This window comes from Sparus aurata, chromosome 8, assembly GCF_900880675.1.
Source record: "Sparus aurata chromosome 8, fSpaAur1.1, whole genome shotgun sequence".
In the NCBI taxonomy this organism is placed as follows: Eukaryota; Metazoa; Chordata; class Actinopteri; order Spariformes; family Sparidae; genus Sparus; species Sparus aurata.
In genome coordinates, this window is record NC_044194.1 from 36,432,559 (window position 1) to 36,456,025 (window position 23,467).

A 23,467-nucleotide genomic window follows, 5' to 3' on the forward strand; every position below is an offset into this window, starting at 1 on the left:
GAAGTAATGTTGATTACTGCCCTGCATTTGTGTGACTGAGGAGAATTAAATGGATGTGAAAGATGAATGAATGAGTGTTGGTGTGGTCCTAATGTGCCTCAGATCTTTTCTTATATGGTCCAAACTTGCATTGAATTTGCCAAAATGAAGCTGCTAAGTTTAAAAACGTTGTCTCATGCACTCTTTTTCTTAGGGACAACATCAGGAGCATTTCTTTGGGTACCAACAGCAATGACGTGGCCATTCCTCTGACCGGAGTCAAAGAGGCCTCTGCTCTGGACTTTGATGTCTCTGAAAGGAGAATATACTGGACAGACATACAGGCCAAGGTGGGCTAACACTATTTAAAAATAAACTACGGGATGTAATTCAGTCAGAATACATGTTGTGGGCTGTTTATTTTAGCTGTATATTTATTCCTTATTTGGGATTCTGGTAATTTCATGACTTTGACTAAACTATTAAACTACTACTACAAAAGAACCAATTCACACTTCCCTTGATTTAAATGGGAATTGTTTCTCTCTGCTTTTCCCTCACTCTCTTTTATTTTATTTGTCTTTGTCTCAGACAATCAGCAGAGCATATATGAATGGCAGCTCTGTAGAACATGTCATAGAGTTTGGACTGGACTACCCAGAAGGCATGGCAGTTGACTGGATGGGTCGTAACATCTACTGGGCTGATACAGGCACTAACCGCATCGAGGTGGCCCGGCTGGATGGCCAGTACCGGCAGGTTCTAGTCTGCAAGGACCTCGACAACCCACGCTCACTGGACAACCCACGATCGCTGGCCCTGGACCCTGCCAATGGGTAGGAATGGGACCTACACCATTTTAAAAAGGCCACATTTTACTGCCTTGTTGATTGACTTCCCTCATAACTTTTTTTAAATACTGTGTGTACGTTACACGTCCAGCATGGAGAAGTGTGTGAGAGAGACTGTTTGGCATAACAAATCTGTGACTGCAAGCAGCTCAACAGTTAATAAGTGCAGTGTGTGGAGCAGCCCCATGGTAGTGATTCACTGTCAGACACCTGTTTTATGCTGGAGGTCCATGTCCCTCGAGGGTATGAGTTGATGCCAATGACCTCATGTAGCATGTCTCTTAACTCTGTCTGAGGTAGTGAGAGCTTAGTAATGTCATTGTGTTGGTATGTAGGTACAACAGCCAGCATCCCGCCCCTTTGCCCCATAAACTCCATCTGAGAGCGGGATGATTCTATTAAACCTGTTTGTTAACATGGCTGACATAATTACTGTTCGTCCATAGCCAAACCACCCGAGACACTCTGATCTGCCTCTGTGTGAGTCTGTGTGTGTTTACGCAAGTTCTTGATTAGGTACATATGCCAGTGTGTCAAATTCCAAAACACATATCATTCACCTGGTTATGTCTCTATGATGTCATGGCCCAGGGCTGGCAACACATTTGCCTGAAGGCATCTTATGTCATTTTATGATCACATACTATGCTCACATAGGTGCTCCAAAAAAGACAATAAAAACAGAGTAGTCCTCCTTTGTAAAACTTGATAAAACAAAAGTTGCAAAGTAGAAACAGGTCCCCCCTTCTGGAAAAGATGATTCAATTAAACAACTCTTCTATCAGAAAATAACAGATTACTAAAACCACTGTAACTCTGTAATAACTCTGTTAAATACAGAGATGGAAAGATTGCACATGTGTGTCCCAGTCTGAAAAAGTGTGTTTTCCTGCAGCTACATGTATTGGACAGAGTGGGGTGGTCGACCTCGCATAGCCAGAGCATACATGGATGGCAGCACCATCACCACCCTGGTGGATAAAGTGGGCCGGGCCAACGGACTAACCATTGACTATGTAGACCATCGACTCTACTGGACTGATCTGGACACATGCATGATCGAAAGCACCAACATGCAAGGTACTGACACAAACACACCAGCACTCTGTCAAGCAGGCAGTTACCATGCATTAGCAATACAGGGACATCACACTTCTTTGTAAAAATCGCTGAAATGATACATTTAAAACATTCTTTTAGAATTCATTAAGAAGGCAAGACATTCCACAAATGAACCCTGACAAGGCACACCTGTGAAGTGAAAACCATTTCAGGTGACTACATCATGAAGCTCATTATGAGCAGGCCAAGGGTTTGCAGTGCTGTCAACAAAGCAAAGAGTGGCTACTTTAAGGAATCTAAAATATGAAACATATTTAGAGATATTTTACACTTTTTTGTTTACTACACAATTCCATGTGTTCATTCATAGTTTTGATACCTTCATTGAGAATCTACAATGTAATTAGTCATGAAAATGAAGAAAAAACATTAAATGAGAAGGTGTGTCAAAACTTTTGACTGGTAGTGTATTTCTTCTAGTTCTAGCTTAATACTTGTTAAAAACATGTCAGAGATATTTACTGGATCATACGGAGCCCCAGACATGACATGGTCAAAAAAAATGTATATTGTGGCCACAATATAGCTTAACACGCGCACAAAATACTAATTTGTGGCCATAAAGTAGGTATAATGTGCGCACGAAAAAATACTGATTAACAACATTAGTATCATTCCTGGACAGCTGGGTAAGCAAATCAAGTGCACCTTCTCTAGAAACTGCAGTAGCCTACGTGATGTCCTTAAGGTGAGTGTCTTATCTTATTCTGTTCTAGTCAATATCTTGTTATCCAGCATTTCGTGTGCACATTATACCTACTTCGTGGCCACAAATTAGTATTTCGTGCGCACGTTATAGCTATATTGTTGCCACAATTAAATTTTTTTTGACCATGTCATGTCTGGGGCTCCGTAGGAAAGAAACACAAATGTACTAAACAAAAAGATCTTCTGAAAGTCTCCTCCAATCTCATGAGACTCACCGTCAGGAGGTGCTGTGGTTCCACCCAACATCAAACACATTAAACACAGAAATGTTATCTTAGCTCAACTTTGTCATAGAGAAATGTGGGGAACATCAATTTTATGAACTTCCTTTACTGTTTCCTAATTAGTTAAAAGTAAGAAGATGGGATTGTGGTTTATTAGTTATTTAAAATTTGTTGGAAATGTAGAGAGTGCAGAAACCGTCATAGATTGGAATGTCACAGACACAGAACAGGGTCGTAAACCATGCAGAGACAGGAGGACTAGATAAACAAAGAGGAGGCCCAGAGCACTTTTACTCTTGGAGGGTGTATCTGTTGATTCGATCAAAAGAGACACAGAACGTCAGCCGTTCTTACCTTATTTACAATCGCAAATACATTCAGTTATAACACATCTTTGTCACAAAACAGTTCTCTGCTCCTTTTGATGTGTAGAGAGTAGATTCCTTCGAGCTTGACCTTGATTGACCTGAGAAAAAGGAGTGTATCTCCTTTTGGGCGGCGGGGGTGTTACGAAGTTGTTAATAACTAAAGAGGGTTCTCCTGTGAAGCGTCCATCTGAAAGTTTTTATTGCAAGGCAAACATCGTCCTCCTTAGCAGGTCCACTGTGTATTTACATACGTAGACAGCACATCAGCCTGGCTATTAATTAGTTTGCTGCATTGAGAGTGAAAGAATATTTGTAACGTAGTTGAATAAAAAAAGTCCAATTAGAAACTTTTTCTGGACATAAGTGGACCTTGTGTTAAGGACAGATGATGTTTTAGTTGCAATTGTGATACAAAGTTGGAATCCCTCAATCGAATCAGTGATGTAGTTTGCAATATCGGTATTATCAAACCCATTGAATGACTTGTTATTCAACTACTGAATGCTGGCTGTTTACTTTGTGCAATATTGTCAAGAAAATATCTACCCAAATGTATATAAATAGGAAGTCTCACTTTATCTTCAGGGACAGCTATCTTAAGAACACCAAAACTAGTCACCTCCCTAGACTTTCTCTTTGACTCCCCTCGATCAATAGGTGCAAGTTATAGCCTCAGTCTCTTTATTTGTTTGTTGGTCTTTGCCAGACCAACAAACAAATAAAGACGAAACACTAATGAATAATATTTGCCCCCACTGGGGACAAATAAAGGTATTGATTGATTGATTATCTATTAAACTAAATGTATTGATTTTGGAGACTTTATGGCCTTTCCTCTTGTCCAGTTGTCATTTGACTAACTCTTCTAACTCCAAAGATGTAATCTGTCTCTGCACTACATATAATACCATTAATATTCAAACTGTACCAGATATTCCTATTTATCCAACTTTGACACACAGTTAATCTATACTGACTTGAATACAAATCTAAAATGATGGTGGAAGCTCTGCTTGATGCTTGGATGATGTCATTGCTGTAGGTGATGCAGGTGTATTGATGTTGTTATATCTTCTGCAGGTCTTCAGAGGGAGATCATAGTGGACGACCTTCCTCATCCTTTCGGTCTGACTCAGTACCGGGATTTTATCTACTGGACAGATTTTAACCTGCGTAGCATTGAACGGGCAGACAAACGCAGCGGACTAAACCGCACTGTGGTGCTGCAGGTACGGAACCATTTTTTTTTAATGCTCAAATATCATCTAATTTAGTAACCAAAATGTTCCATTTTACTGGTCATGCTCTTCATTTTTTCATAAAAATTTGTTGGGGAGTTTTAAAGTTATTACCATCAATATATTCGCTATTCACTAAACTCTACCACTGATACATCACTGTGTCCTCAGGGCCAGCTGGAGCTGATGTTGGACATCTTGGTGTTCCATTCCTCCCGTCAGGAGGGTACCAACGATTGCTCACATAACAACGGCAACTGTGCCCACCTCTGCCTCGCCACACCTGCTGGTGCCCAATGTCGCTGTGCCTCCCACTACACTTTGAACAGTGATGGACAAAACTGTAGCTGTAAGTAAAGGGGTACTGGGATTTTTAGACAAACACCAGTATATAAAGTCTTCTGACCACTTAAAACACACTACAGCATTTGTCACACTCACATGCACATTCATACACTGATGGCAGAGGCTGACATGCCGTGCTGACCTGCTCATCAGGTGCGATACAGTGCCTCCTGGCCACAGCGGCCCACAATATTTCTTTGCCCATTCACATATCCACTGACACACTGACAGGAGGGCCATCAGTACCTTGCCCAAGGACAAGTCGACATGCAGCTAAAGTTGGGAATTGTACCTCCTTCCTAAATCAGAAACCAGGGTGACATCCAACTAAAATATTATGAAATACAAGACTCATATGAACGAGGTCAAATGTATAAATAGGATCAATAAACAGAGGAAATCATGAATACGCAATTGTCCTTAAAGAAACTTGCTTAAAATAAAGGCCACTATTTCAGAAATCATGGTACAGCTGCTTCAGTGAAGCCTCCTCCTGTGGTTGAAAACTGTGAAAGCATATTGATACAGATAGCTTTAGTACCATTATTTTAAACATAAGTGGAAATGTATTGATTTGGAAATGTCTCATGTCTCCTTTTGATAAACACTGGGAACTGAGCTGGTTTATATATGGAAATGGGTAAAGTAGTTGAACTTCTTTGGAATATTTTTTTCATTTTCTTTACTGATTGAAGTACTGAAAACAGCCGACAGTTGAGTTGCAAAACATCAACAGGGAGATGGATGGAAATCTGTCTGTGTGCTTGAGTGATTGTGTATTTGCACAGTGATAGGCTCAGCCCCACGTTAAGGGGGTTTTCCTGTCTTTCTGCTTCCATGCAGCTTTTATTTGGGACTCAAAAACTAATGGAACAGAGAAGAAATAATCTCAGTGTGTGTGTGTGTGTGTGTGTGTGTGTGTGTGTGTGTGTGTGTGTGTGCGTGTGTGTGTGTGTGTGTGGGTGTGTGTGTGTGTGTGTGTGTGTGTGTGTGTGTGCGTGTGTGTGTGTGTGTGTGGGTGTGTGTGTGTGTTTAGGTTTGATGTTCTGGCTTTTGGCCCTGTGTGTTTATCTTTATATTTCACAACAAGAATTGAGCAAACCCTCTGGCAAAAGGAAGGCTAACACTGTGTACACTCATTCCATTCCCTCATCCATTATCCCCTCCTCTTTGCCTCTCTATTTGCAGCCCCCTCTAGTTTTCTGCTCTTCAGTCAGAAGGCCAGTATCAGCAGGATGGTTTTGGGAGAGCAGAGTCCTGACATCATTCTGCCCATCCACGTTCTGAGGAATGTCCGGGCTGTCAATTACGACCCGCTGGACCGGCTGGTTTACTGGCTGGATGGACGACAGAACATACGCAGGGCCAGAGACGATGGAGCCATGGTAAAACTTGTGCTGACATTACTGTGTATGAGGACTATATGTATATTAATGGCTGGTAGTGGACACCGACTTGTAATATCTTCAACATATTTCTTCTTGAACTCAGTTTTCACTATCAAGGACACGGCCCACAAATGACTGTCCTTCAGAGGACTAATGGGCGATAGGTTGATCCTGTTTCTCCTCTCCAAACACAGTCTTTTTTAGAGATTCACCTCACAGAGACCAAAGCTAATGTCATCATGTGGATCGCCTGGATATTATTTAAAAATGGATGAACAAATCCCTTTCTTAATGAAAAACACAAACAGCGCTGCACTCAGAGAGGAGACAAATTACAAGACAAGACAAATTATTCATCTGCACGGATTATTCAGCACAAGTCTTCAAATTTAGACAAAAGGGGAAAAAAAGAATGGGACAGCCTTGGAAACTTGTAATGATGTGTTTGTTGTAAAATACTTTGATGGAGGAAACCCCAAATTAGGACACAACTTTAGGTCAACACTTTGAAGGCTCTATCTTATGCTTGGCGCAAAGTGACGCACAGCGCAAGTGTCATTGCTAGTTTCAGACCAGCGCAGTTGTCATTTCACGCCCAGAGCCCATGTTGTAGAAATAGCAAATGTACTTGCGCCTGTGTGCCCCTGGGCATATTATTCTTAAAGTGAGGTGTAGTCAGGCCACACTCTACTTTAAGGTGGATGGCAGATTGCTATCTTGAGGCAGCAGAAAGCAACAGCACCATAGACCAACAAAAAGCTGGTCTAAAGTCAAAAGCTCAATTTGTTTCCTGCAGTCTCCCTGAAGCATTAGATGTGCCTACACTGGCGGGTTCACACCGTTCATACAATCCACTTTTATGATCTGAGAGGCTGCTTTCAGTTATTTTAAACATTTCCATGAACACAGTAATGAACTGTAACAAATATCGTGGCACATTAAGCAAACTCTCCTAAGGGAACGAGTCAGAGGTGAAGTTTATCAGCTGTTCTTCGTGCACACATGTGCATGTTAATGGAGGGATAACCATTTTGTTTCTGCTGCTGGAGGATCGATGCAGGTAATGTCATTAATATTTTCCTCATTAAGGATGTACTTCACTCTCTCATCTCACCAGTTGTTGATCAGGATTATACTTTTTATGACCTGTCCCGCCTGATCCATGGACTGAGATCAGCACACACAGAGACAAGGACAAGCAGCACGGCTCCTCCTCCTCAGTTAAATTTCAGTGTATTTCTTCATATGCAGTCAGACAGAGTTGTTGATGGGACAGATGATTGTGATACAGCGGGCAGAGGGTTCAGCAGCCAAGGATCAGAATCCCTTAGCGAGTCATAGTCTTTCGCTTTCACATGAACAGAAATTGGAGGTAATCTTTTTTCTGTGCATTTAAGCAACCATGGTTCTGTGTATGTTTAGCATCCCAGTGTTGTCTACAGTAAGCCGAGAGTACTCAAATACAATGTCAAAGAAACCCTGGAGTGCTTTGTGTCCACAGTGTAGAGGTTAATGAACCGCAGAGTTGACTTGAACTTAACAGTATTCAGACATCCTTAGGAAGTGGTGTCAGAGTTCTTTTGGAGTGATCACACTTGCACAAAAATGCTGACTAATTGCTCTGCGCTTGTTTGAGGGCTTAAAGGGACCAAGTGTGTAACACCCTATTAATAACCACAACGATTATCCTAACTCCGCGCAGCTTCATACTGAGATGATCACTGTAACTTGATGCAGATTGATACATCTACTGTTGTAGTGAGACAAAGAGCAGTTTGTTAGCTGTACATGACTTTGAATAACACTGATGACCTTGCTATGTTTGCCTCCAGCCCTCAATGATAGTCAGCAGCAGTGTCCAGCCAGTGGACAACCAGCTTCATGACCTGAGCCTGGACCCCTACAGTCGCCACATTTACTGGACCTGTGAGACTACCAACACCATCAACGTCCAGAGGATGGATGGACACACTATGGGCGTGGTCTTGAAGGATGACACCGACAAGCCACGGGCCATTGTGGTCAATGCTGAGAAAGGGTGAGATCCTTTTTTTGAATTAGTGTGTTGATGTTACAAAATAAATGCGTGGTTGCATCGAGATACTGTATGTTATACTTTATGTATGGAAGGAATAGAATGATAGCCGATAACTGATTAGAACTGTATAACTGTGAACTTACTATGGTAACCCAATGACACATTGAGCAATCACAATGTCCCAAATGTGTTTTTGCCCACTCTGTAGGTACATGTATTTCACCACAGTGCAGGAGCGCTCAGCCAAGATCGAAGGAGCCAGTCTGGATGGGACAGAGCGAGAGTCTCTGTTCACTACCGGTCTCATCAGGCCAGTAGCCCTGGCTCTGGACAATAAACTGGGGAAACTGTTCTGGGTCGACGCCGACCTCAAACGCATTGAGAGCAGTGATCTGACAGGTGAGTTACCATAAACAGAGATAACTCAAATGAAGAATTGACTTAGATATCATATTTATGCACGTGTTGATTAAATGAATCCAGAAAAGCATCAGTGTGTTGCATCTTACTTTACTACTGTCTGATGGCAATTTAAATACCTATGTCACCACCGTTATCCAACAAGGACCGACTGTAGTTATAATTCTTTAACACTTTAAACAAGGGCAGGGCAATATTGCCTTAAAACATTGCAGTATTTTAAGGCCATATTGTAATACACAATATTTATATCAACATCTTAATAAGTGCTAGTGCTAGGACTATCATTGAAATATCTTGGTCGCCATCTCTCATATTTACCTGGTTGTGCACTGAGACGCTGTTAAGCAGAAACAGAATTCACCCTCTACAACATTGAAACTGATGCAAATGTATTGGATTCAATTTGAGAAACTGGGGAGAGTCCCTCCTCCTCAACACATGGACATTTATTAATGGTGAATTCAAGTGTTTTAGACCGGGGCCCTATTGTTACATGTTTGGCATGTACCAAAACAGTACCAAAGGTTCAACAGATCCCCACAGCTGGCAGCCAGGACATACCTGCAGTGGCTGCTACACAGTCATTAGAAGCAAATCTGATGGTCATAGTTACGTCCACCGATACAACTCGTTTTTGCGACTGATAGGCTGAGGGCGTAATTGCAGAAACATTACAGAAACAATTTCTACAGAGAAAGACATTTTGGTTATAATAAGATTGATCTTGGAAATAGAAACCTGAAAAGGTACTTAGTCTTGCTCTGAAATACTAGTCTTAAAGCAAGCTGAATGTACATTCTCATTCCTTTTCTGCCCTTGTAGTTAGACCCCTTATGTTTATTATATCCACATTCAGATACATTGAAAACATGACTACAAACAGACATTTGACATAGAAGTCATTCCACACACAGATAATACTATTTGTTGAATTGAGACAGTTACTTTCTTGGCAAGGTTGTTTGAATCAAACAGCTATTTTTTATATCCGCAAGCAGATCAGCTACAGCTTCTAAGTGTGATAAGTGTAAATGGATGCCTGTTGCTTTTTTAACTGCTGACAGTGTATGGGTTAAAAATGATATTTCAGACACAGTTCATGTTAACACAAAGCTATTTGCTGTCTTGCTCGCCCTGCTTTAATTTACGTTGGCTCATCGAACCACAGCCACAACATAACAATCCAAACAGATTACTGCTCCAACAAATAATCATCTTGTCAGAAAAGAAGCATAAGAAGAACACTGGCTGCATTTAGTCAAATGGCACGACCACTGCGTATCAGTTGTTTCTTTTTGACAAATTATTGACCCACGCTGCAGATAAATGAAGTCATACAGGTCCAGTGTGTGTGAATGACGGGGAACTATTGGCAGAAATGTAATATAATATTCATAATCGTGTTTTCATATATCAGCTGAAAGAGCCACTGTGTTTGTTTGTTTGGGTTTTTTTTACCTTAGAATGAGTCTTTTATATGTACAGAGGGAGTGAGTCCTCCACATAGATCTGTTAAGGGAAATCTGGAGGCTGTCAGAGGCAGAGGCCCATTTTCATATGACAGCTGCTCATCTTATGCTGAGCCACATGCAGGTGTGTGAAAGACTCAGCAGCTCTAAGCCAATCAGGAAACCCCTGCAAACACGCAAGCACAGGGAAGCCACAGAAAAGGCCACCACAAAATCCAAAGTATTAGGTACAGGTTGTTCTGCAGTGGTTGTGGTGCTCAAAAAAGTGTGACCAGCTTTTTAAAGCCACTTCTTGCTAAGCTTCAAAGCTTGTGTTTTTGGGCCCCAGTGCATCATGTGATGATGTAATTACCTGGTTTGGCCACTATATCGCATTGGCTTCAAAGGCTGGTGAGATTACTGGGGGCTTGGTCCTTTTCCATGGAGTCCATAATGTTGCGCTGCCCATTTTCTACAGTATCCCAGAATAGACAAACCAAACACTGGAACAAGAGAGAGCCTTTTGCCTTTTTGGCAATAACTGTTGTAGAGGGTGGGGCTAGGTGTACAGAGCTGGTTGCAATCTGCAACCTCGCCACTAGATGCCACTAAATCCAACATGGTGGACCTATAAGGTGTACTTTACACCAGTGAGCTTCAAGCCCTGCTGTTGAAAATCAGTCCACACATTTGGCAGTGGTATTATAGGACCCGGAACAATTCAAGAATATTAGAGTTCAGCTGTTAATGATGTGTCATCAGAGCAGCACTGTGACAGGAATAAGTAGTGAATGTTTGACATGAATCTAAATGCTAAAAAACATCTTTTTAAAGCTATACATTCCATGAAACGACAGGTAGTCAGGAAACTGTGACAGTCACCGAGATATTAGACAAGAGAAACTTCTATGTATCACTGGTACAGTACATGCCACAGAAGAAGTTATCTGTTTATGTGTGGTTTTAAAATTAGGCTTTTTGTCTCTATTATAAGTTTATTTTCAAAATGTAAAATGTTCTGATTAGTTGTTTTTATCTTGATCATTGACATTCGTTAAAAAAAAGGAAATGTATGGGATATTTATCCACAATATGACACATTATTATTCTTGAATATAACATATTACTCATTTCCCTTTTTTCAAACTTTTAACAATGTTATTGGTCTCAGTTTGTAAAATCCATAATTGGTCAGGATATCGATAGAATTGTATGTTATTAACAACAGTGAGAGCAGCCTCTCTGCTGCACTGTTAGCTCCGGGGGTTCCATCATTGTACAAGACTCTAAGCAGAAGCAGAGTGAAGAAATTCAGTCTTCAGAGTTTCTTTAATGTGTTTGTGTGTTTGTTACCTTGTGAGTGTTTATCTTGTTTCTTACTGCTGTCTCTCTTAACGTTAGTCTCTGTGTGAAGGCATTTTGACATTCGTGATTAGATTGCAAATCAAATTCTGGTTGTCGCGTAGTGAAGAGATTTGTGAAATCTGCAAACCTCCTTATGTCTGATCTTTAAATGTATCATCTAAAGATATATGTTCAAACAAGGTTGTCTGAACTGTCTGACATTTCCGCTGTGCTTATGTCATGTACTGTGTTGCTATGCTAGGGTCTAGCAACAAAAACCTGCCAGTCAAGTTACTAATTTTGGGTTATCTCAAGGTGTCATTTTCTTGAGTCTGTGGCATTTGGTAAATTGGGTTTCCAACCTAACGTTAATTAAATGGTTGGTATAATGTTAAAGAAATAAGAAAGAATAAGAATAAGATATGCCAACTTTGAAATGCCTTCATGATAAAACAGCTTGTATACAGGCTATATGACATGGGGGTTTCCTACTTGAACACATTTAAAAACATTGTTTATGACACCACTAAATCTCCCTCAGGAGCCAATCGCATCGTCCTCCAGGATTCCAACATTCTTCAGCCAATGGGGCTGACAGTTCTTGGAGATTATCTGTACTGGATTGACCGGCAGCAACAGATGATAGAGAGGGTAGACAAACTGACCGGAGATGGACGAACGCGTATACAGGGACGGATATCATACCTGACCTCCATCCATGCTGTGGAAGAGATGGAACCACAGGAGTTTGGTATGGACCTCTGTTACTGACATTTACATATGTAGTTTAGCAGCAGGAGGTAGCTGTTTGTGTGTGCCTTTTTAGTAAAGCCTGTTTCCTTTCTCCAGCATCCCACCCTTGTTCCCGTGACAACGGGGGCTGTTCACACATCTGCATTGCTAAGGGTGACGGCACACCCCGATGCTCCTGCCCCATGCACCTGGTGTTACTGCAGGACCTGCTGCACTGTGGAGGTGAACAACAAACTAAATCAATAGGACAGTCAGACAGAAAGTCACACTACATACAAATGTATGTAGTGGGGTGAGACACATTCATTTTCAGATATGAACTGACCCCCACCTTTGCTGCGACTAGTGTTGTCAAGCTCAGAATCAGAATCAGGATTCCTTCATTGTCCCACAAACAAGGACATTTCTTTGCCACAGCAACCAACGGACAGTTATATTACAAAAAACAATACCAGTAAAAAATAAACAATATAATAAAGAGGTAAGAAATAGAATAGACTCGTGTATACATATGCAACATAATATTGTACAATATGAACATGTAATTATGAACAGTGTGGCAGTGTATTGTTATTTACTAATAACAGTCTGACAGCAGCAGGAAGGAAGGACCTGTGATACCTCTCCTTCACACACTTGGTGTATCAGTCTGCCACTGAAGGAGCTGCCCAGTGCTGAGATAGTGACCTGCAGCAGGTGGGACTCCTTCACCAGCAGAGATGACAGCTTATCCATCATCCTGCTCTCTCCCACCACCTGCACTGAGTCAAGCTGGCCTTCTTGATAAATGTATCAAGTCTCCTCCTTCCTACTGCTGAGATGCTGCTGCTCCAGCAGACTACTCCATAGAAAATGGCTAATGCCACCAAAGAGTCATAGAAAGTCCTCAGCATTGCACCCTGCACTCCAAAGGACCTGAGCCTCCTCAGCAAATGGAGTCTGCTCTGACCTTTCTTGTTTGTAAAGATATTGGAATTCATAACTGAAATACCTTAAAAAATAACCAATATGCGATTCCATTGTGCATTACCGCAGGGAAAAATGTAAACAACATTGAATGCATAACATTTTATTAGCTTGTACTTTCTGTTCTGATGGGTCACCACAATAGTATTTAAGTGAATTTATCAGTGGCTATATGTCAAGTGTATTGATAATGCTAAAATTACTATTGAAACTGTTTAAACTTTCAGAAGCGATGTGTTGATATATTCTTGTTTTATAACTACATGTTGAAATAATACAAGCGGCAGAGAAGAAATATGCTGCCTTTGGTAACACCGCAGGAGGAAACTTTTTCGCGGTGGATTTCAGTCTGCTCACGACGGCTATGATCTCTGTTCATGTCTTTAATCAGCAGTGAATGTTATATTTTTCACTGCTCATCCCTCTCCCTCCCTTTTCTTCTCTTCCTCTCCTCCTCCACACTGTGAACATACTGTATGTTGCATCTTCTTTCTCTCTCAGAGCCTCCCACGTGCTCCACAGAACAGTTCACCTGCTCCACAGGAGAGATAGACTGTATTCCTATGGCCTGGCGCTGTGATGGCTTCCCTGAGTGTGATGACAGCAGTGATGAGGAGAACTGCCCTGTCTGCTCAGCCTTCCAGTTCCAGTGTGATAAAGGAGGCTGCATTGATGCCCAAAGGCGCTGCAATGGCGAACCCGACTGTGCTGATCACTCTGATGAGCAGGACTGTGAGAGTAGGTTTAAACTAGCTTACGTACTACAGCCTTGAACACAGTGAAGCAGTAAATATTAGTTTGTCCTATGTGGAGCATCTAGCAGCTACACTATCCGCTTAGTAACTTGTAGGTCTAACAGATAGAAATAAGGTTTAAAAGCAGTCAAGTGTTCCTTGAAATACTGTAATACAATAGACTGTCTCGACCAAAGCTTTCACCGCTGATCTAATATTACATGTGGTAATAGTCTGTTTTCTGTACATAGTTTTATCTGTGACGCACCACCACACTTTCTTACCACAGAATTAAATTAGATGATGTGAATGTATAAAGACATATTTAATCAATTGGGCAAATTGAGAAAAATGCTCCACCAGCAAAAAGGCTCCAGAAATATTATGATCAAATATCTCAGCGATTCTCTGAAGAATATAACGTGATACATTATTTTTAGTTCTGTTGACATGCACCATATCAGGTCAAACATTTACTCAATATATTTCATGATAACATAATATATGCTACCATACCGAGAGTAGGATATCCTCCGAACATGAACTGTCAGCACCACATTCTCCAGCCTGTAAGCCCACACATCAAATAAAAAATCTAAAGGAGTCTACAGAATGCTCACCTGCAGTTTACATTACAACAGTATGTAGCCACTGCCTCTCCTGACAGCCTCTCGGTGTTTTCTTACAGGCTAGACACACTGGATGTGTGTGCGGTGCTGCTGCGGGGTGTTACCTTTTGCTTTTCATTTCAGCGCCCATGTAAACAGGTGAAACCGTTTACACTGGATGCCTGAGACGTGTCTCTCACATGTTTGTCAAGCTTGGCTGCTGTGTTGTGAGATCCAGAGATTCGGAGTCTCGCCTATTTACACCACAACACACGCACGGTTGTCAGCAAAAAGCGACCTGAAAACAACCTGTAGACAGTCATATGGACATCATGCCAGCATTTTTCTCCTGTTTTAACATAAGTATGTGTAGAATAATTCACTGTGTAAGGGTTCTTATCCATCAGGTTCCTCAAATGATTTATTTTTCATTATACAACGCAGGGTTGCGGGACAAAACTAAGGTTTGTTCACCTCAATCTGCACAAATAGAACAGATTATTTATAGATACAGTTATTTATATAGATGTACACATGAACATGTAGAGCATATTTAGATTTTGTGTCAGGGTAAATGTAAACAGCAGCAACTAGAGGTGGATGATAGTATGGACCGCATCCTCACATTAAAGGTTTGACATTGGGTAAACACTGTCCGTCAATTTTGACTGTGTGTGAGCACCAAGCATCAATGACTTTAACACAGAGTCGGCCTCTCCTCATCCCACTGTAGTCCTGCCCTCTGTCAGGTCCACACATAGAGTGCAACAGCTTGATCTGAGATGTTGTAGAGACTGGTCTCTGTAAAGAGTTGGTCTAGCAGAGCCATGAACAGCCTTAAATCCAAGATGGATTAGCACAACTCTTTTCTGGATTTCTCCCTTCCTCCTTTTTGGGGCCTTGGGCTAATCAGGCTGGATGGTTCAAAGAAGCTATGGGCAGTGATCATCTCAAACTATGGTGCGTTTAAACTAAAATCTTTGCTGTCTTCTCCAATGCTGATGATTACATTTCTGTCAGAGCAGTTGAGAAACTAAAAAGTAGTGAAATGTGAAGGAGCTACCAATTGCAGTATCTATTCCCTCATAATTTCCTATGTTTTTATAAGCATAATAAACATGTGGCTCCCTTGTTGGCTTAATTTTTATACATTTTTGGAAACTATTATTTTAATAATTTAATTCATACTCTGTGGCACAGTGTGTAGCACTATTACTGTACAGCAAAAAGGGTCTTGGGTTCTAATCCCCTTTGGGATGGGGTCTTTCTGTTTGGACTTTGCATGTTTTCCCCATGTATGCATGGGTTTCCTCTAGGTTCTACAGTTTCTGCCACCAACTCTTCCATTAATTCTCCCGTCAGTGCCTTTGACTGGAGTTGGTCCTTAGGGGCCGTACAGAGAGCCAGTTTCACTACTATGATTGTATGTGATGAATACATTGATTGTTTAAAATAGTGGACAGAGCCATTGTATAGTCACCCACCGATTTTCTAAAGAGCCAGAATGAAGCTCAAAGTGGGTGGTAGTGCCCATTGTCATGTTAGCAGTGCCTGAATCTGCCAAACTCCCAGGTAATCCAAAATGAGCAAAAAAGAGGTGGAGCTGAAGCAAGCCTAGTTAGTTGAACAAGCCCACCTGTCTGCAAGACAGTGAGCAACAACTGACACACTCATCAGCAGTGTTGGACACGTTACTTTAAAAAAGTAATTAGTTATAGTTACTAGTTACTTCTTCCAAAAAGTAACTGAGTTAGTAACAGAATTACTCCACTATAAAAGTAACTAGTTACCAGGAAAAGTAACTATTGCGTTACTTTTGATTATAATTATATAATTATAACCCCATTAACTTTAGCATACTCAGCATCCATGTATTTAGAAAATGTCTTTCTGCATGGCGGACCGGCTCCTGTTCTCAATGAGCTTCAATGATCAGCTTCAGTTTGTAACGCGCCACATTTAATAGTCTGCAACGGTAACGGCGTTGTAACGATGGAAATAGTAATTAGTTGGATTACCCGTTGCTGAAAAAAAGTAACGCCGTTAGTAACGGCGTTTATTGTAACGCTGTTATTCCCAACACTGCTCATCAGATACTCTGTTCTTTCTTTTATCCTACAGTGTCTTCTCCTCTCCACATCTCTTTGCTGTAAATCATTAGATAAGTAGCTAAAGTAACGTTAGGTACATTTCCCCTCCATTGAGCAGTCCATTTAGAGCATTACTGTACAATCCAGTGTATTTTGTCACCTCCGTGGCTCATTACATTAAGTGAGGGTGAAGATAAATGAATTTTTTTATCCTAAAAGTTTAAAAAACAAGCTCTGTGCTCTCCTCAACTCCCGGTGTTCTCTGGAGTCCTGAAGGTCTGTGCTTTTTCTGCCACTGTCTCCTCTTGAGCTCACCGGCTGTCTGCCTTTTAATGCTAACAGAGTCGCTCATTAATCCAAAACATGGCCGCCTGTCTCTCCACACTGTATGTCCCTTTTAGTCTAATCAACCAACACCACAAACATGGCCAAGCAATCAAGTTCAGTGACTGAAATTAGCTGAGGTGCTTCTGTAAAGCTGAGCATTTTAACATGGGCTCTTATGTGGATTGACTCTTCTTCAGAGCTGGCCCCATTGACTTCAATTCTCAGAGAACCAGTTTCACTACTATGAAAAATGTTGGCAAAAATGTACAAAGCAATTTTTAATACAAAAATGGATGTTTCTCTAACATGTTGCCATCAAAACCCTTATCATAATTTCAAAACTGACAGGGATGTTTCTTGCACTCCTCCAGCCATCTGTCCTCCTAACCAGTTCCGCTGTGGTGACAACCAGTGTATCACCAAGAAGCAACAGTGTGACAGTTACTCTGACTGTCCAGATGGATCAGATGAGCTTGCCTGCGGTAAAAACATTGAAATACTCTTGTGCACATGTATGGTCTCTAGTTAATTTCTTGTTTTACTTGTCACTGACTGTGCCTTGTTCTTTTTTTTTCCTTTTTAGAGTATGTGTCTCCTCCCTCCAGTGGCATCCCTAATACTGGGCCTAACACCATTGGCCCAGTCATTGCCATCATCCTGCTTGTCTTTGTGATTGGGGGAGCTTATTTTGTCTGCCAGCGTGTGGTGTGTCGACGCTACAAGGGCCCAAGTGGGACTTTTCCTCATGAGTATATCAGTGGTACACCCCATGTGCCCCTCAATTTTATAGCCCCAAGCAGCTCGCAGCATGGTACCTTCCAAGGTGAGACCAAACACACAGCAGCATTGGTGTATACTTAAATGAAATGACTGATATGTAACAGGAATTGTAAAATGTGAATTTCTGTTCACAGGTATTTCCTGTGGAAAGTCCATGATGAGCTCAGTCAGCCTGATGGGCAGCAGCAGCAGTGGGGCTCCTCTATATGACAGGAACCATGTGACTGGAGCCTCATCCAGCAGCTCATCATCTACCAAGGGAGCCTTCTACCCTCAGGTCCACACACACACACACACACACACACACACACACAGTCCTGCTGTACCCTCTCCGCAGTCAGATAACAAAGATCTTTTCTGTTTGTAGATCCTGAACCCTCCTCCGTCCCCGGCTACTGATCGCTCTCTCTACAACACAGAGGTCTTCTACTCATCCAACAGTCCATCCACCACCAGATCATACAGGTAGTACACACTCAAATAGTCTAGAAACACGGACTCACAAAGATGCACCATGTTCATCTCACAACCAAGCAGCTGCACCAAGGCTTGGATCCATTGTTAGTGTACCATTGGGCTTTGTTGCTTTTATTACTCCATCAGGTGGCTGTCCAGCTGGGGTACCATTGAGCATGCACACTCGAGACTCCCGTCGACTGAGTCAGCTAACTTCCAATTTAGCGCTGAGCTAACATGAATTGGGGTAAAATGTAATCGCACGGGGTCTTCTAGACTCTCAGAATTGCCCAAATTCTGACAGTAAAACAAGTCATTTCGTGGGGGTTGTGAGCCTTTTATTACCGTTTTACAGATGCGTCTTTCATAATGTCAGCCTGTGGGAAAAAGTCCCGAGCGCATCACATGATAATGTAATTACTCGAGTTGGCCACAACAAAAACTGCAGCTCTTTGTGAGGGCTTGACCTCGACAATGAGGCCAGCTGTATTCTTTGTAGAGGAAGTTACGGTCAAGCCAACTGCTTTAAATAGTCCTCCTCCTCTTCTTTGTTGGTTTTAGCGGCAGACTAAAAACCACACCACCGTCCACTGTATTGGAGTATATAACATCATGCTATTCACTGACAGGTGTGCTGTCTAGAGTGAGAACGAGACGCCCAGCTCCAAAAATAGAAATATTTCAATATCAATATGTGGCTGCCAAGGTTGATATTGTGGCGTACCGTGTGGAAAACACTGAGAATATATGAAGCTGTGTGATGTTGTGGATTAAGATTATTTATTTAAAGGGGGTAGGTTTGTGGACACTAATACATGTGACTTATTTATTTAGACAATGCATTGGGTACTTTTCAAGATCAGAAGTATTATTTAGTTGGTATTGTTTAGGGAAAGCAAAATGAGAAAAAAGCATGTTAAGCAGTTATCTTCTGCTGTCATGAAAACTAGGAATTCACCTGGAAACTATATGTGATGCAAACAAGCATGGGCAGAAATAGTGTAAATGGACTGTAAAGGTGACATGAGACACTCAGACACTCAGATTCAGTATGGAATAGCTTCTATTTAACATAGCTATATTTGAAGTATTAGATTCAATAAAACAAAAAAGTGAAATTCCACCTCTTCTCCCTAGTTATCTTCTTGGTCATTGGTAAAAGTGCAGCCAAAACAACAGGACTAAGCTAATGATAAGAAATAAGATTGAAGTACAAAGATACAGAAAAGACACATTACTGAACAACAACGGAGTATATATAGTAATATATAGTAGTATGTAAAGTAATACCCAGTTTTTTCTTTTTAGTGTGTGGTTTACAGAGGACTCACTGCTGTTGAGGAGGATCTCAGTTTGATTCTACAGCTTGTCATTAGTGATGATAGGACAGAGTTCAAAACTAAATGTATTGAAATACCTGAACCCTGATCTGAACTAACTCCGTCTCCTCCACATCAGACCATACCATCCAGTCCGAGGTGCCGCACCACCCACTACTCCCTGCAGCACTGATGTCTGTGACAGTGACTACACCCCTCACCATCCGCCGGCTGGCCTGGCATCATCAACGGGCCGCTGGAAGGCCGCGGGCCATGGCAGCCATGGCAAACACAACAAGTACTACATGGACCTTAACTCAGACTCGGATCCCTATCCTCCACCCCCTACCCCCCGCTCCCAGTACCTGTCAGCTGAGGAGAGCTGCCCTCCGTCCCCTTCAACTGAGCGCTCCTACTTCCACCTGTGCCCCCCTCCTCCCTCGCCCTGCACCGACTCTTCGTGACCCTCCAACAGCCCAGGAGCCCTGTGAGGAAGGAGTGGATGAAGTCCACTTGCTACATGAACTGGCCATGTCTGGCCAACGTTAACAGGGAAAGAACTCATGTGCCAACTTCCAGCCCTGACCAGTTTACACATGCTGCTTTAAATCAGCTGGTCAGCCTCAAGTGCATTACTTATGTCCCTACATCCCACAATGAACATTTTATCATTCCAGTCATCCTGGAGCTCTCAGGGTGAGCATCACCTGATCAGTTCTATGTCTGTCTTCCAAATGTCCTGCTCTAACATTTACTCACTTGTGCCGGGTTGAAGTTTAGAGGCCCTGCCTGCCTTGTTGCTGGGCACGAAAGGGAGACGAATACAGCCAGCAGCTCCCTCTTGAATTGTCATTCCATTAAATGAAGACAACTTCCTTTACTGGGCAACTTCTTAATCACAACATTTTGAGAATTCCATTTTTCCAAATATAAGCCTGTTATCTCCCTCGCATGCTGCACCTGCCCTGTCCTAAATCCTTCAGCATGTGCTCGCTGAGAGAGTTACCAGTTGGCATTGGTGTTTTGTGAAAACCAATATCCAGTGCCACAAATCCTTTATTAAGATGAAAGACATGGAACGCCACTTGGCTGAGACCATTCGTCTTCTCCTTCCTCACAGCATCCAGACCAGTGGCAGGACTGTACATAGTGTTAAAATAATATGAACAAAAATAAATCAGAGAAGAAATTATTTTACTATTTTATTCACGTTGGCTGATCCACCGCTCCACACAAAGCAAAGTCGAGTGAGTGGATGTATGAATGAGTGAATATATGGAGGGATGAATGATTACACAGCTATGTTCATGAGAATATGTGAATGTTTCGCTTGATGTTAGAAATTAGAAAATGTATGGACGATGACTGAATGAATTTGTAGAATTATGGATGAATGAATGAGCTGATGGATGGATACAATAGGGCCAAGATCAAAGTGTGAAATCTGTTGTACATTGTTCTGAGATTGTTTCCCTTACATTTCACACTGAGAATTCTTTGTAGCTGAACAAAGGGCCTTCAGAGTGGCCAAGCTTTCCCCAGTCAACACAGAGACAAAGACAAACCTGCCCTGTGTCCTTTCTTTATCCTATGGAATCTCTATGTCACATCAACATACCAAATGAATACCAACATGTAAAATTTGTGTACATATAGTATATCTAATGAAGTCAATTAATGAGTTGTGAGAAGTGAATTCTTTTCATTGTGAATCTGAACCTCTTCCATCACATATACCCTAATCGTCCCGTTTACCAAAAGTATGTTTGCTGCTATTGTGTACATATACTATAACATTTACTATGACACTACACAGAAAGCCCCAAATTACCACTTTCATACTGACAGTAGATCATGAAGCTATTATACAGTTAACAACAAATTATTCTTATAGCGACTTTTGTTATTCGTATTTCTGTTTGTGTGTAGATCATTATGTATGTTTTTATGTTGGCCGCCATGTTTGGTTTAAAGGAGTGTTGTTGTGGAGTAAAGTGAAATCAACGTGAAGGGTTGAAGAGTTCCTGCTGATACAGTTTATTCAGAGCTGCTCCAGAAATCAACTGAGGTTCATAGTATGCTTGAGATGAATCTTGCCTGATCTGTCTCCAAGAACTATGTCTTTCGTGTGGTTTTAAAGTGTTGACTCCAACAACAACCCTGATTCCAAAATAGCTGTGGAATTGTAAAAGTAGAAATAAACCACAATGTAATTATTTGCTCATCCTTGAAATGATATATAGCAAATGAAAACAGAACAAAGACATTTTATTTTACCTCATCAACTGGTCTGAAAGTTGCAGAATGCTCCAGAAACACCTGTTTGGGTCATTCCATAGGTAAACAGGTTAATTGTTAACAGGTGATAGTATCATGGTTGGGTATGAAAGGGGCATCCTCAAAAGGTTTAGTCAATCAAAAGCAAGGATGGGCTGAGTTTCAACACTTTGTCGAACAAACAAGTATTCCTGCCCAGCATTGGCTCAGGATCACTTTGTGAATGTGTTGTCAAAAAGCACAGTTTGTTTGAAAATTATCACATTCTGTTTTATTTACATTTTACAGAGCATCTCAACTTTTTGAACTCAGGGTTTTACTTCCACACCTTTACACAGCAATCACTCTGTAGGGTGAGCTTGACATTATGTTTAAGACACTGTTGGCCAGTGTGTCAAACACTTGCTTCAAAGTATCTTGAGACCTTAAGGTGTAGAGTTGCTCACCTCCATGGTGAACCTCACCTTTGTTCTTCAGATACAGGTCTCTCCTAACCTACTCGATGAGAGGCACCAAAATTTTAATGAGTGGATGACCTTTGCTTTTATCGAACAACACCTTGTTTTAGTTTGAAATGATCCCCCTTCAGCTATTTAGAATATTAAAACAATTAGAATGTTTGTTCAGTCCAAACCTTTTGGATCATAGGGTGCAGTAAACATTACAGCCTACAGGTTGTTTTTTAATATGTGAAGCAGTGCAGCATGTTTTCCTTGGTATTTTTACCACCTCAGAGGTCTGCTTGGATAAAACCCCACTAATTCTCTACTGTTGGTACTGTTGTACTTTGAGTTTTTGACCTTATAAAGAAAAAAAGATAAATATTTGATCACATGACATAGCAGCAAAAGGTGAAAGACATTTTATGCACTTGCTAAAAAAGAAAATCTTATTATTACCCTGTAAAATAAACATTGTCCTCAAACAAGGAGAATGTTCTGGTAAAACAGATAACAGGTAACATATTTCTTGTTGAAAGTGTGTTCAGTCCTCAAGAATAAATGAGCGTGTCTCTTTCAGAACAATCAGTAATGGCAATTGTGCCTAGAAGATGTTCATCAGCGGTGGAGAACATCACAGTCTCTTAATAGGGAAGTATACCAGCACTTTTGAAGTGGGGAACTTTTGTAACTTGCAGTGAGCTTGTTGCTGTTGCCTGATGAATCCATTTCCTGTCACATGATATTGCAGCTGATCTCTGGTTACTGGTTGGAATTTGATTTCCTGATAACACCTGAAGCAGCGTCTATATGTGTCAGTGGGAACTCTGAGTAACACAAGTCATTTTGGTGAGGGGCTGTGAGCCCTGCCTCAAACCACTGTTTCCATGCAGATCCTTTGAAACCCTGTATTTGTTGTCTCAGCTAAAAATGCTTTGTGTTATTTACACTTGTGACTTTTTTTTTTTTATATCAAAAGCATTTTTATATAATAAAGGTTCTATTTTAAGGAATTGTGCTGTGTCTGTGTTAGCTGAGTAGAAGGGTCTGTGAATTCTGAGGTTTTCTTGTTTCCTGGTCAGAGCAGTGTAATACTTAACTGAGATCTAGCAGAAGTAGTCATAAAATGATATGTAATCAGAGTAAAGTGAGATCTAGTGTAAGTAACTAGTATTTTGACTACCAATCCATGCTAAGTAACAGCTTTAACAAAAGTCCTGAAAAAGCCTGATCACAGTAGA

At 41.2% G+C, this 23,467-nt stretch overlaps 1 protein-coding gene across 1 annotated transcript in view; it reads left to right on the forward strand.

Moving 5' to 3' along the window:
• The window catches only part of lrp5 (low density lipoprotein receptor-related protein 5), a 104,184-nt gene extending 80,945 nt beyond the window's left edge, over positions 1-23,239 (forward strand). Inside the window, exons 14-29 of the mRNA XM_030425773.1 lie at positions 194-329; positions 571-815; positions 1,726-1,910; positions 4,333-4,481; positions 4,662-4,839; positions 6,024-6,220; positions 8,056-8,261; positions 8,470-8,660; positions 12,018-12,227; positions 12,326-12,451; positions 13,697-13,933; positions 17,326-17,436; positions 17,538-17,777; positions 17,869-18,011; positions 18,102-18,199; positions 19,649-23,239. Of these exons, the coding sequence (XP_030281633.1) occupies positions 194-329; positions 571-815; positions 1,726-1,910; positions 4,333-4,481; positions 4,662-4,839; positions 6,024-6,220; positions 8,056-8,261; positions 8,470-8,660; positions 12,018-12,227; positions 12,326-12,451; positions 13,697-13,933; positions 17,326-17,436; positions 17,538-17,777; positions 17,869-18,011; positions 18,102-18,199; positions 19,649-19,973 (2,977 nt within the window). The 3' untranslated portion in view covers positions 19,974-23,239. The remainder of the gene's footprint in view (positions 1-193; positions 330-570; positions 816-1,725; positions 1,911-4,332; positions 4,482-4,661; positions 4,840-6,023; positions 6,221-8,055; positions 8,262-8,469; positions 8,661-12,017; positions 12,228-12,325; positions 12,452-13,696; positions 13,934-17,325; positions 17,437-17,537; positions 17,778-17,868; positions 18,012-18,101; positions 18,200-19,648) is intronic.
• Positions 23,240-23,467: the final 228 nt, after the last annotated feature.